Genomic DNA, 12,717 nt, shown 5'->3' with positions numbered 1-12,717 from the left:
CCAGTCCCATTCCCACTTAAGAAACCATGGTGCTCACTTTCAAAGCATACGGATTGCTCAAAAAGGCCGGAGTGGACGCCCATGTGCTTGAAACATCCAAATACCGATTTTACAAAGGGGGCATGTTCTGGGTGTGACCAGGGAGGTGAAGAGCAAATCCAAGAAGACAGGAGGAGCCTCCACGGAAAGTCAAAGCAAAACAGTAGGGAGATAATCTCAAAAAACAGTTTATTCAGAATATTCATATCAAAACTGTTTTTTGAGATTATCTCCCTATTGGTTTGCGCATTTGTCAGCCTCTACTTTTGCTGTTTTGCTGTGACCAGGGAGGGCCTGAAATTTGTACATCCAACACTCATTACCGAAGAGGAAGAAATATCCATGTCTAAACAAGGACACCCTTATTTAGGCCAGTTTCAGGCACATCCAGGTTACAGAAGGGTGCTTTGATTGAGCAACTGTCCACAGGAGGGATTAAGGCATGACACCACCTTAATCCCCCTGTGGTTGCAGTCCTCTTCCCTCTGCCTTGAAAGAGGAACCCGAAGGGAATAACCAGACTCTGGCCATAATAGCTGAAGCTGTCATTCTTACAGCAGTAAGCAGGACTCAGGGTCAGCCTAGTAGTTAGTGCAGTGAACTTTAAATCAAGGGACCCTGGTTCAAATTCCACTTTACTTCTTTGTTTTTGTAATTGTGAATCCTCCAGAAACAGAAAAACACCTACTGTGCCTAAATATAAGACACCTGCATGCCTGAAGGCTAATGAAGTGCTGTACATTCAGGTAGAGTAGGATGTGAACCTGGGTCCCTTGGTTTACAGTCCACTGCATGAACCACTGTCTGCTCTGCATGGACATGTGTGTGGCCATTTTCTAAGAATGCTGCTATACAAACGTCCATCTCCCTTGTTTTCCCTTGTTCAAAATTTGGACATTTCAGTTTGTAAAATGAATGCTCATGCTGGCCATTCCCTGCACATAGATGTTCATCTCATGTATTTTCAAACAGGCTGTGGTATCCTGTTCAAAAATACATGCAAGATGGACATTTGTTTGGGACATTCTGACTTGGACAACCTTTCAAGGCTTTTTTGAATTTACAGCATCTCCACCACCTCCACTGGGAAGCCATTCTATGCACTCAGCACCCATTCTCTGGAGAGGTATTTCCTTAGTTTACTCTCAAGTGTCTCTTTTCACCTTCATCCTATGGCCCCTCATTCCAGAGCTTACAGTTCAAGCTTCTCCTTCTTACCTACAAATGCACTCAGTCTGCAGCCCCTCATCTCCCCTTACGTTCTCACCTGAAACCTCCGCTCACAGGACAAATCCCTCCTCTCAGTACCCTTCTCCACCATCGCCAACTCCAGGCTCCGCCCTTTCTGCCTCGCCTCACCCTATGCTTGGAATAAACTTCCTGAGCCCTTACGCCAAGCCCCCTCCCTACCCATCTTCAAATCCTTGCTCAAAGCCCACCTCTTCAATGTTGCTTTCAGCACCTAACCTTTATACCTATTCAGGAAATCTAGACTGCTCCTATTTGATTGACTGTACATTTGTCCTTTAGATTGAAAGCTCCTTGAGCAGGGACTGTCCTTCTATGTTAAATTGTACAGCGCTGTGTAACTCTAGTAGCGCTTTAGAAATGATAAGTAGTAGTAGTAGTAGCTTCCTTTCAATTGAAAGAGAATCAACTCCTATGCATTTATGTCACAGAATTAAATGGCTCTATCCTTTCTTCCAAAACATAAATATTGAGATTGTTAAGTCTGTCCCCATATACTTTATGGCAAAGACCACCAACCATTTTAGTAGCCACCCTCTGGGCCAACATCATCCTCTATCTTTTTGAAGGTGTGTCTCTAGAGTTGTACGCAATACTCTAAATCAGGACTCACCAGAGACTTAGAGGCATTATCACCTCCTTTTTTCCTACTGGCCATTCCTCTCCCTGTGCACCCAAGCATCCTTCTGGCTTTTGCCATCACCCTTTTTTTTTTATACAATCACACTCAAGTTCGACTCCTCTTTCGTGAACAGAGTACTTCACCCTCAGATTTTTGTGACCCAAATACATGGCCCTGCATTTTTTTTTTTTTTTTAGCAATAATCTTTGGTCCAGAATTTGGTAGCTTTCATCAAAGCTTCACTAGATACCTTCTCACGTTATCCATACCATCAGGGGCATCTACCCTATTGCAAATTTTGGTATCATCTGCAAGGAGGCAAAGAGCTCTTCAGAAAGTATCACTTACAAAAAGGTTAAAACGAATCAGTCCAATTGTATTCTTTAAATGTGTGTGGTGACAAATATAATTGCCATAAAATGAATTGGTCTAAGAACCAAACTTTGCAGCACACCACTGGTAACATCCCTTTCCTCAGAGTGAGCTCCATTTACCACTACACTCTGTCACTTCCACTCAATCAGGTCCTAACCTGGTCAGTTGTTTTACGATCCATATCAAAGGTGTTTATATATAAAGTTGTATATGCAGAACTAAGTCAAAGGCTTTGCTAAAATCTAAAAAAAACACTGCATCTAGTGCTCTCCCTCAATCCAAATCTCTGGTCACCCAGTCAAAGAAATGAATCGGATTTGTCCAACAAGACCTACCTCTGGTGAAACTTTGCTGCCTTGGATCCTCCAATCCACTGGAATCCAGAACCCTCACTATTCTGGTTTAGAAGCATTTCCATTAATTTACTCACCACAGAGTAAATCTTCTTGCCTTTTCTTGTTTTATCTATTCTTTTGCTTCTTGCCTTTTTCATCTCTGGATTATTTTTTGTAAGTTTGAGCGGGTGGAGGAGTAGCCTAGTGGTTAGTGCAGTGGACTTTGATCCTGGGGAACTGAGTTTGATTCCCACTGCAGCTCCTTGTGACTCTGGGCAAGTCACTTAACCCTCAATTGCCCCTGGTACAAAATAAGTACCTGAATATATGTAAACCGCTTTGAATGTAAACCTCAGAAGGGACTTGGTATAAAGCCTATTTCCCAATCCCCCTTTCCCTTTATTTTAATTTGTTTTTATTTTGTCCTAGCCCTTTTATCCTGCACCTTGCTCTTTTCTATATTGATAAGGAACAGCTCCTCAAAGGACCTGAGGCCACTGCAGCAGTAGCAATGGCAGCTGTTGCTGGATCCCAGTCAATACTAGGCGCCAAGGAATTTTCAGTCTCTAGTCCAGATTCACTAGTGGTTCATGAGAAACAAATTACAAACTAAAGTGCTTCTGACAAAAAGTAAAACAGCACGATTCTCCTACAGCACCAAACTGTCAGCCCCACACCACAGAAATACTCAAGATGCCCTGTTATAAACCTGCAAGTTATCTAAACTGTAGTATCCGTGTACTTCACAAAAAAAAGTTTTTTCTCATAACTGAGTCGCCTAACTACTTATTCTACACTTCTTGTGTATTAATAACTTCCCGGTGTTTTCTCTAACACAGCTCTCCTCGTTTCCTTTAGGAGCAGGTGTTCTCAACTCGGTCCGCAGAACACATCTAGCCAGTCAAGTTTTCAGATCATCACCAATGAATATGGTGAGATAATTTACATCAATGGAGGCACCGCATAAAATCGGTCACATGAATATTCATTGACGATGCCCTGATATCCAGACCGGCTTTTACTACAGAAACTTTTCTGGGTTGCATCTTCCCCTTGTCCTTCAACAGAATGTAATACTCCTGTTAAGGTTGCACCGACTTCTACATGACATCCGCTTCCTCTTTTCTACTAATTATACTTATCCCTGTGCATCCTAACATGCCTCCATTTCTGGCCACCACTATTTTGCTACCTTAAAATAACCAAATATAAGCTAGCACACTGTGCCCTCCCCCCAATCTTAATATAGAGTGAAGTTACTTACCCGTAGCAGGTATTCTCCAAGGACAGCAGACCAATTATTCTCACACGTGGAGTGACATCATCCACGGAGCCCAGTGTGGAAATTCATTTAAGAACCTGAGGCAGTGCTCCCACTGCACAAGCGAAGGTGCTTTCCTACCCAACTCATGTGCGTGGGACCAGCAGTACAGCATAGCTAACAACTAAATACAACTCCTAGGGAGGTGGGAGGGTATGTGAGAGTAACTGGCCTGCTGCCCTTGGAACATACCTGCTAGAGGTAACTAACTTCGCTTTCTCCAAGAACAAGCAGACCATATAATTCTCATGTGGAAATCCATAGCTGCCAGACTCACCAAAAACATTAGTACAAAAAAAAAAAAAATCAGTCAACGTGAAAACATATATACACTGCTGTGAAGATGCATTCTGGAAGAGAATAAAACGGGCCTAGGAGGGTGGATTTCAATTCTAGACCCCAAACAAATTCTGCAAGACTGTCTGACCAAACTGGATGACACATCAGGTGTTCTGCTCAAAGCAGTAGTGGGATGCAAATGTGTGGACAGAAGAACACGCTGCAGCTTTGCAAATCTCCACAATACAGGGAGACCTGAAATGGGCTACTGACACAGACATAGCTCAGACATTGTGAGCCTTGACATGACCCTCTAGAGTCAGCCCAGCCTGGGCGTAAATAAAAGAAATGCAGTCTGCCACCCAATTGGAAAGTGTGTGTTTACCGATAGCAACCCCAATCTTGTTGGGATCAAAAGAAAGAAAAAGTTGGAATGGATTGCCTATACAGCTTAGTATGCTCCAAAGGTCAATGCTCACTTGCAGTCCAAGATATGAAGTACATTTTCGCCAGGATGGGCATGAGGTTTGTTCCTGAATCATGGGGAGAAGGGAATCAAGGGAAACCAGTCTAAACTTTTTCTTTGACCAAGTATTGGTCAGGGCCCTTAAGTCTAAGATGGGAGGCATCTCTCCCGTCTTTTTTGGCACAAGGAAGTACCTGAAATAGAATCCCTTCTCTTCCTCCCCTGGAAGAACAGGTTTGACTGCATGGGCCCCAATAGAAGGGCATCAATACAGAGCATAACTGAGACGGACTATTTGAAGAACCCGCCTTTCTTGAAAACTCTCAGTAAACAGAGCCCTAAGACTGTGAACCTGCTTTATTAACGGAAACACACTGTTAAAAGAATTTTTCAAGTGCAAATCAGATATAAATGAAACCATGGATGTATAAAGCATCATACTTCTACTACCAATACTCCAACTTCACCACAACCCTACCCAGGTCATACAATCGGGATGGACTCTGTCTAAGGCTGGGCAAAAAGAACAAATTAAAACTGAATCCTCAAAAAAAACAAAAGATCCTTTGGTTCTGGAAACCAGAGATCCAGATCCCATTCTCAATCATGATGCACAATGACGAGCCATTCACGGTCAAATCTGAAGCCAGAGTTCTTGGAGTATTCCTAGACTCCACTGTAATATACTCATCCCATGTCAACCAGTCATGGAAGAAAACACTATTTTAAAATGAGACGACTCCAACTCGTATGGCCACTCTGACCAAAAAAACCTGCACACTATTGGTACAAATGCTGATCCTACCACATCTGGACTATTGCAACATCCTATTCCTGGGAATAAAAGCTCAATATCTAAAGAAACTGCAACTAATCCAGAACGCAGCAGCTAGACTAGTCTTCAAACTGAACAGGTATGACAGTATCTCGCCACATCTGGCCAAACTACACTGGCTCCAATTCGGCTCCACAGACTACCAAATCCTGTAAGGCATCACCTCCTGCCCGATCTCATCAATATGCCTAGCCCAATCAAAAAGACTAAAGGATCAACTGTTCCTACCTACTATATCCCACAAGGGGACTAGATTCCTGAAGACCTTCAACTCACTCTTCCAAGTGGTCGGCACCTCCCTACGGAACTCCCTTCCTATTACAATCAGAACAGAGGAAAAACTACACTAGCTTTAGATAAAGACTAAAAACCTATTTCTTCCCAACCACCACCTAATAACTCACACCTCACCCTCCTCCCTTCTCAACTGTAGTCGCTCTTCATAAGATCCAGATCATGTTCCTTCTCCCTCTCAAGCTATTAACAATCCCTACCTGACACATTTCATCATCATACCCTAATCGTAAACCACACTGAACCCTGAAAAGGAGATTTTAGTGGTATAAAAGCCCCAATTTTGATTTGATTTGTACCATATTACAATCCCAAAAGACGTGGCACAAAGTTTAATTATGGTCCTCTGTAGGTAACCAGTGAAAGCTTCAATATCAAACATGTTCTACAATGTCCGCAACCATCATCTCAGTTTTGTAAAGTATCCTACATAAAGTACATTACAGTTGTCCAATTGATCACTAAAGAATATACTAACAATGAAAAATGATGATGATTGAGTAAAACACTAATTCTTCAAAGTTGTCTCAATTTCCAAAAGATTTTTTTTAGCTTAATAAAAATTGTATGATATTCAAAAGATAACATAGGGTTCCTTTTATAAAAGATGTGCCAGCGATTCTGGCGCAGCAAATGCGATACAGGCCATTCAATTCCTATGGGCTTTGTCACATTTGACACGTGGGATGGCTTTGTAAAAAGAGCTTACAGTAAGACTACCCCTAATATACAATGGAAACTATTTTTTAATGTGTACTAATGCACGGGAACACTTTAATAAATCTAGTCCTATATTTATGATTTCCTGCAAAAATCGGAACTGAACAGACCTGCATTTATGCACAGTATTTTATCCATTTTTAAATATGGAAAATACCCCTTCCAAATTAAAAAATAAATAAATAAATACAAACCCTGGCTGCCTATAATCAAATATCCTTCCATACAACTATAAATCTTCAGCATTGGCATCTACATTTCAGGTACTCCTTCTAATTGTATACCTATGGCAAAATGTCTGTGTGCTACTCCAGAACAATACTCTATAAAGCTAATTGAATTCTTGTTAGTCCTATGCAATGTATGAGCTGAAAAATGCATACTGATTTTACTTCCATTTCAATGGGAAAATTACCAGAATTCAGGAGGACCCAAGCTGCCATGCTTTGCTAACCAGAAAAGCCAAGATAAAACAAGCATATTCCGAGGCTGAGTCAGAGTGCTCCATGGTAGAGGCAGCTCAGCGTACATCTACTGCAAAATTAGTGATGAAAATTTTTTGATTCTGCCCTATGCAGTAAGCAATAAGCATGCAAATTACTGCTGCATTAAAAACTGCACCCATAATTCACAGCACACTTCAAAATGTCCCTGTACCTATCAGTGCATGAGGGTGACTGCCTCATGCAGGTATGGAAACATTCTTAGCCACTGGCAAAACATTGTCTAACTGCCCCCTCCCCAACGACCCACTGATGAGACCCCTCCCTCCCAACATGTCACTTTCTGCATCCCCCTCTCCTCAAAAGCCCTGGAAGTCTAGTGGTTGTCCCCTCTCCACCAGCTTAAGAAAATGAAATTCTTGTTTTCTAGGTCAGGGATGTTTTAGTTTTGAAAAACATTTTCATTCTACTTCTTATTCATGTGTAAAACAAATTTTAGTTCTTATTTTATTTTAGTTTTGTCACCAACCTCCACTCCCAATTCTGTTCTGACTTAAATACTGATCCCCCATCCTTCTCTTCCCATCTCTCCTTAATTTTATCCCTCCTTACCCCTTTTTTCCCAATTCTTACTATCCTATCCCGTCTACCCTCTTTTATCCTAGTCATACATTATCAAGCTCAACTTATCATACACTGCTAAGCCCAACTTTACATTGTTTTACTGTTTTATTGAAAATTCTATAACTTTGTATTTCAAATTACTATGTACGCCGCATTGAAACTGCATTATGTGGGAAAGTGCGGGGTACAAATGTAATAAATAAATAAATGTTAATTTTAGTTTTTATTCAGTCCTTTCCCAAAAGTTTTAGTTCTTATTCAGTTCACACTCATGACAAAATTTCAGTTCACTTTTTTTTTTATCAGCAAAACGAACAAATTATAAGCATATCAAGAACAGCCCTCAGAATATCACACACACATAACTTAGTGCATTTTTCCAGTGTAAAACCAAACCAATAGCTAGAGATGCTACTCTTCAGTCCACAATCAAGCTCATTTTCAAAGCACTTAGCCTCCCAAAGTTGGAACTTAGCCTCCCAAAGTGCTTTGAAAATATGCCTCTGTGTCTCCCTGAGACCGCCAACCACATATGCTCAGTTTTCAGCACACGTGCAAAAACCAAGCAGGTACAGGTGTTAGCAGAGGTCAGGGTTTTTAAGCACGAGCAGAAACTTGAACATATGTGTTTGCCGGTCTCAGGGAGACACAGTGGACTACAGAGTTATGTTTCCAGCATTATCTTCAGCTGGCAGAGCTTAGGATCCCTGCCAGCTACTGCTAAGAGTGCGCCAGCGTAAGTAGGAGGGATAGAAAGCACAATCTACATCACTTACAATTTTTGTTCCAGTTTAAGAAATGTTCTTTAACAGAGATTATTAAATTACAGTTCTTATTCTATTCAGGTCAATACATTTTTTATTCTTATCCAAATTTCATTATGAAAAAAAATGATATTTTTAGTTCTAGTTCTCAAGAACTAATGACCAAAAATTTTCATTCTGATTATTATTCTCTTTGAAGAAAATATCCATGGTCTACTAGGTTACCCTCTCAAGTGTTCCCCCCTACCTCAACCAGAAGCAATGCTTCCTCGCTCTTGCATCTGGCACCATCATCTTGAAAAATGGAAGTGCCTGACCCACACAGTACATCCTCTGATGCCAACTGAGAAAACCGCTACAAGTGCTGTTACCATGAACTGTACAGGCACGGTACTGACCGAGCAATGCAGAGAGGGGTCGAGTGTGGCTATTAACTCACAAAGAAGAAACGGTTACACATTGCACTAGAATGTATGGCTGTAAGACCATTAAGTATTAAGCAGCAATGCACAGAAGGAAACAGTGGCTTTGTGATATGTATAACATGAGAAATTTGCCAGTGTAGGGTGTTTCAAGAGGATTTCATGCCCTTTTTGCTATTTAAATGCCTCTTTTTTTCCTGCGACAAAAGCATCTGCATCCTTAGAACACACGCAGAAGGACAACAGTGAAAATATGCACGTCTAAATAAAAATGAAAGTGCCAACACACATGTGCAGCTGCACTGCGCATAAATATCAGCTTTGCAAACATCCTTTGTGCAAGAAATTTTTACAAGGCTAATATTTGTGTTTCTTACAGCAGCCGCAGATGTGTGCTGGCAACTCATCTTTTTCAATTGATATAAAGAGATAAACTATAGGTATTATAAGGGAACTGGTTTCCTCACAAGTCTATACATATAAATATAGAAACACAGTTACAAATATGTAAGCATAAGAGTATCCTTTCTGGAGGAAAACGCCTCGAGAAGCACCTCTCCTGTATTTATAGCAGGATGAGGGCTAGGACTTCATCATCATCGGCGGCTGCCAATGATGATGAAGTCCTAGCCCTCATCCTGCTATAAATACGGGAGAGGTGCTTCTCGAGGCGTTTTCCTCCAGAAAGGATACTCTTATGCTTACATATTTGTAACTGTGTTTCTATATTTATATGTATAGACTCATCTTTTCAAACATGCACACAAGAAGGCATGCTTACTGCTGAACCTTTGTGCACATGCATCCCCTGATTATTCAAGTTCTACACACACAACTTGAATGTCATTAGTTTTCTTCATTGCACAATTTTTAGCTCTACCACAAGCCTTTCTGCATCAATCCCAACTGTGCCAGAAATGACTATTAATGTGATCTAGAAAAGTGCAAGCAGGCTAAAAAAGTAGCTTTATAATTTTAAGCTATAACTACAATAAATGTTTTCTACCACTAGACACACTGGCTCTCATTTGTTAATCCCGCTACTACACTTAACAGAAATGTTAATTATAGTTTTCTTATTTTTAAGCAGGAATGGTAAGCTTAAAAATAGAAAAACAAAACACAAATTCGTGGAGATGAAGCAGTGGCAGACACCAGGTAAAAAGCAAACATCGCTAGAAGTCTGGGAACATGCTGGTTTCGGGTCAGAAACTGCTATAGCAAGACAAAAGAAAACAACAAGGAGGTACAAGATATACTTTTCAACTTTGTGATTACATTACGTTTTCTTCCAACACTTGGAAAGCAGAGCTAAGCTCCTCTCTCCAGCTGGATGAAGTCCATCCTCCCCCGCAGTAGTCCCCATCCCCCTCCTTCTAGGATTGCAGCTTGCAAACGCTAAGGAGACGTCTGTTGGGGGAAGTAAAGAGGGCGGAGAAAAGGTCTTTAACGTGCACTGATTTTTTTTTCTTAGATGACTAAGATGGTATTAGAAATCTGACTATTCTTTCAAAGGGGCAGAGCACTGAGCAACCCCTCCGATAGGAGGGGGTTGCTTGGCGTTAGAAGTGCATGTATGTGTGGGAAGGACGGGGACGCCTTCCCACACATACACAACTATCAAGAAATTGCACCGAGGATAAAAGATACAGGAAAGTTTTTTTATTCACACATAAAATGGAAATCTGCACCCCTAATTTTAACTCTTCAGTAGCAGTAAGTTCCGTTGTGCAAACATTTCAAAATGATTTGGGGGGGCCAAATTACCCCTCCCTGGACACAAATGGAGCATGTTCAATACTGAGGGCACTCAGCAACTACAAAAACTGGCTTCTACACAGTCAGCTTCACCTGCCTATCCTGAGGGATCGTAGGCTGAGCTGCGAAAGGAGGAACGGGGCAGACATAGGACTTTCTCGTTTTTCCTCCCACTGAATAGCAAATGCGTGGAACAGCGATTTGAAAAGACTGCAGGCAAGTGTATGGTTCACATGAAGTTATTTGGCAAAATAATGGATGTAATTTATGTGGGTAGAAGGTACGAATAGGGATATATAACACTATGGGGGCAGTGATTCGCCAAGATAAAAGCACTGCAGTTTTACAGAGCGGGGACAAGGCTATGCAGCCTTATTTAAGTTTGCAGAGTCTGCGTCGGGGCAGTGATAGATGACTAAGGCTCTGAACTAGGGCGTACTCTATAGGCACTGGAGCCTTTTCTCTGCAGACACAGTTCGCGGGGCCCGGCTGCTGCGTTACCTGTCGGGAGTGAGACTTGGGCTCGGGCTGCTTGAAGAAGGAATCGGGCAGCTTCCTCATCCTCATGGGTAGGGTCTGGGGCACATTGGCGTTCTTGGGGTTCATGACGGCGTTGAAGAGCGCTTCCAAGTCGGTCTCCGAGTCACCGCGGACATGCACGATCTGGTGGCCCGCGGCAGGCGGCGGGGCCGGCGGCTGCTGGCTATGATCCATGGTGGCAGGGGGGAGGGAGGGCAGGGTGCGGAGGAGGGTTCTCTCCGGCCCACCACTGGTTGCTCACCCCTCGATGCCCCGCGGGCACACAGCACCGGCCGTATGATCGGATAAAAGCCCTTGAATAGCAGGAGACCGGGGCCAGGTTCTAACAAGTCTCAGGCTAGCACGCGCATTACAGCACTGGAGAGAGAAACTTGGGCGGCCGCTAGCACCTCTGGTCCGGCTGTTCCCCTCCCCCGGCGCCGAAAGTTTTTTTTTTCTCTCGGGAACTTTTCTCTTGCCGCCGGACGGACTCCGCTTCCCCGGGAAGAGGACGGTGTAGGTGAAAGCTCGTCTGGGAAGGGAAGAGGGTGCGCGGGGACCGCTCTCTGACCCGTCACACTGAGGGAAGTCGCCGGAAAGCAGAACGAATACTTCGCAAAACTTTTCCCTAAAAAAAAAAAAAAAAAAGTTCCTGCGCGCGTTCCCGGCGCCAGCTCCAAACTTTCCTGGCGTGACGTGCACATATCGTCATACGGGGAGGGGCTCGCTGCTCTCTCTTGCGGGCGCCGGGGGAGGAACTTTCGAAGCGCGCGCAGCGAAGGTTCCTAATTTACCTGGAGTGGCGTCGCGACGCGTAAACCAAACTGTTAATGAAAACTGTGGTGAGCTACGAGGAGCCCAACAAAAGCGCTCGTTCTCAGCCAATTTGCAATGTAGTGAAGCAGAGCTTAATTAACAAAGCCTATCTTACGTAGTATAGTATATTCATAGGAGTTAAATTTATAATTTTTTTTAGTACATAACACAGTGCAGGTTTTGTATAAAATTAGTCCAGTTGCCTGCGTAAAAGTACACGGAATTCGAATAAGGTATGTAGGTGGAATGGAAATTGGGCAGAGCAGGCAGTCACAATTTATGTGAACAGTTTATAAAATACATATGTGCACAGGTAAGATTTATACCTGTTCTATAAAAATGTCCATAGATTTAATCGAGACATTTATGCCACGTTATCTGTAGAATTTTATAGTGGGTACCAATAGGGCCGGCATGGGGAATTGTGGCACCCTGAACCAACTCTCGCTTTAGCCCCCCCCCCCCCCATAACTGACGTGAGGGGGGCAGACTCAATCCCCACTTGCTCCTGTCCTGATGGCTGCCTTCTTCAAAAATGGTGCCACTGGGGGGAAAAAGCCCTTACATGGCAACTTGTACCCACTATGGGTACAACAACCACTAGGATTTAGCAGCACCATTTTGTAGAAAGCTCTAGTCTAGAAAAATGGTTCTCAACCAGTGTATTGGGACATACAGATGTGTCACCAAATATTTGACAGAGTTGGAGAGGGTACTAAGCAGGGAACCAGGTACTTGAAATACCTATAACCATTCACTATTTCTATCCCCCCACCCCCTCAGCACAAGTTGGAAATGTTATAGGTCTGCTTACCCCCTCTCAACAGCAACTAGCCT

General features: G+C 42.8%; 1 protein-coding gene across 6 annotated transcripts in view; it reads right to left on the bottom strand.

Annotated features, from left to right (window-relative positions):
• YAP1 (Yes associated protein 1) overlaps nucleotides 1-11,735 on the bottom strand; it is a 252,226-nt gene extending 240,491 nt beyond the window's left edge. For all 6 annotated transcript variants that reach the window (XM_030200236.1, XM_030200238.1, XM_030200237.1 and 3 more), the window contains exon 1: nucleotides 11,047-11,735. In XM_030200236.1, coding sequence (XP_030056096.1) covers nucleotides 11,047-11,259 — 213 coding nt within the window. In that variant the 5' untranslated portion in view covers nucleotides 11,260-11,735. The remainder of the gene's footprint in view (nucleotides 1-11,046) is intronic.
• Nucleotides 11,736-12,717: the final 982 nt, after the last annotated feature.

Source organism: Microcaecilia unicolor, chromosome 4 (genome assembly GCF_901765095.1).
Source record: "Microcaecilia unicolor chromosome 4, aMicUni1.1, whole genome shotgun sequence".
Taxonomy (NCBI): domain Eukaryota; kingdom Metazoa; phylum Chordata; class Amphibia; order Gymnophiona; family Siphonopidae; genus Microcaecilia; species Microcaecilia unicolor.
This window is presented reverse-complemented; position numbering and strand designations above follow the sequence as displayed.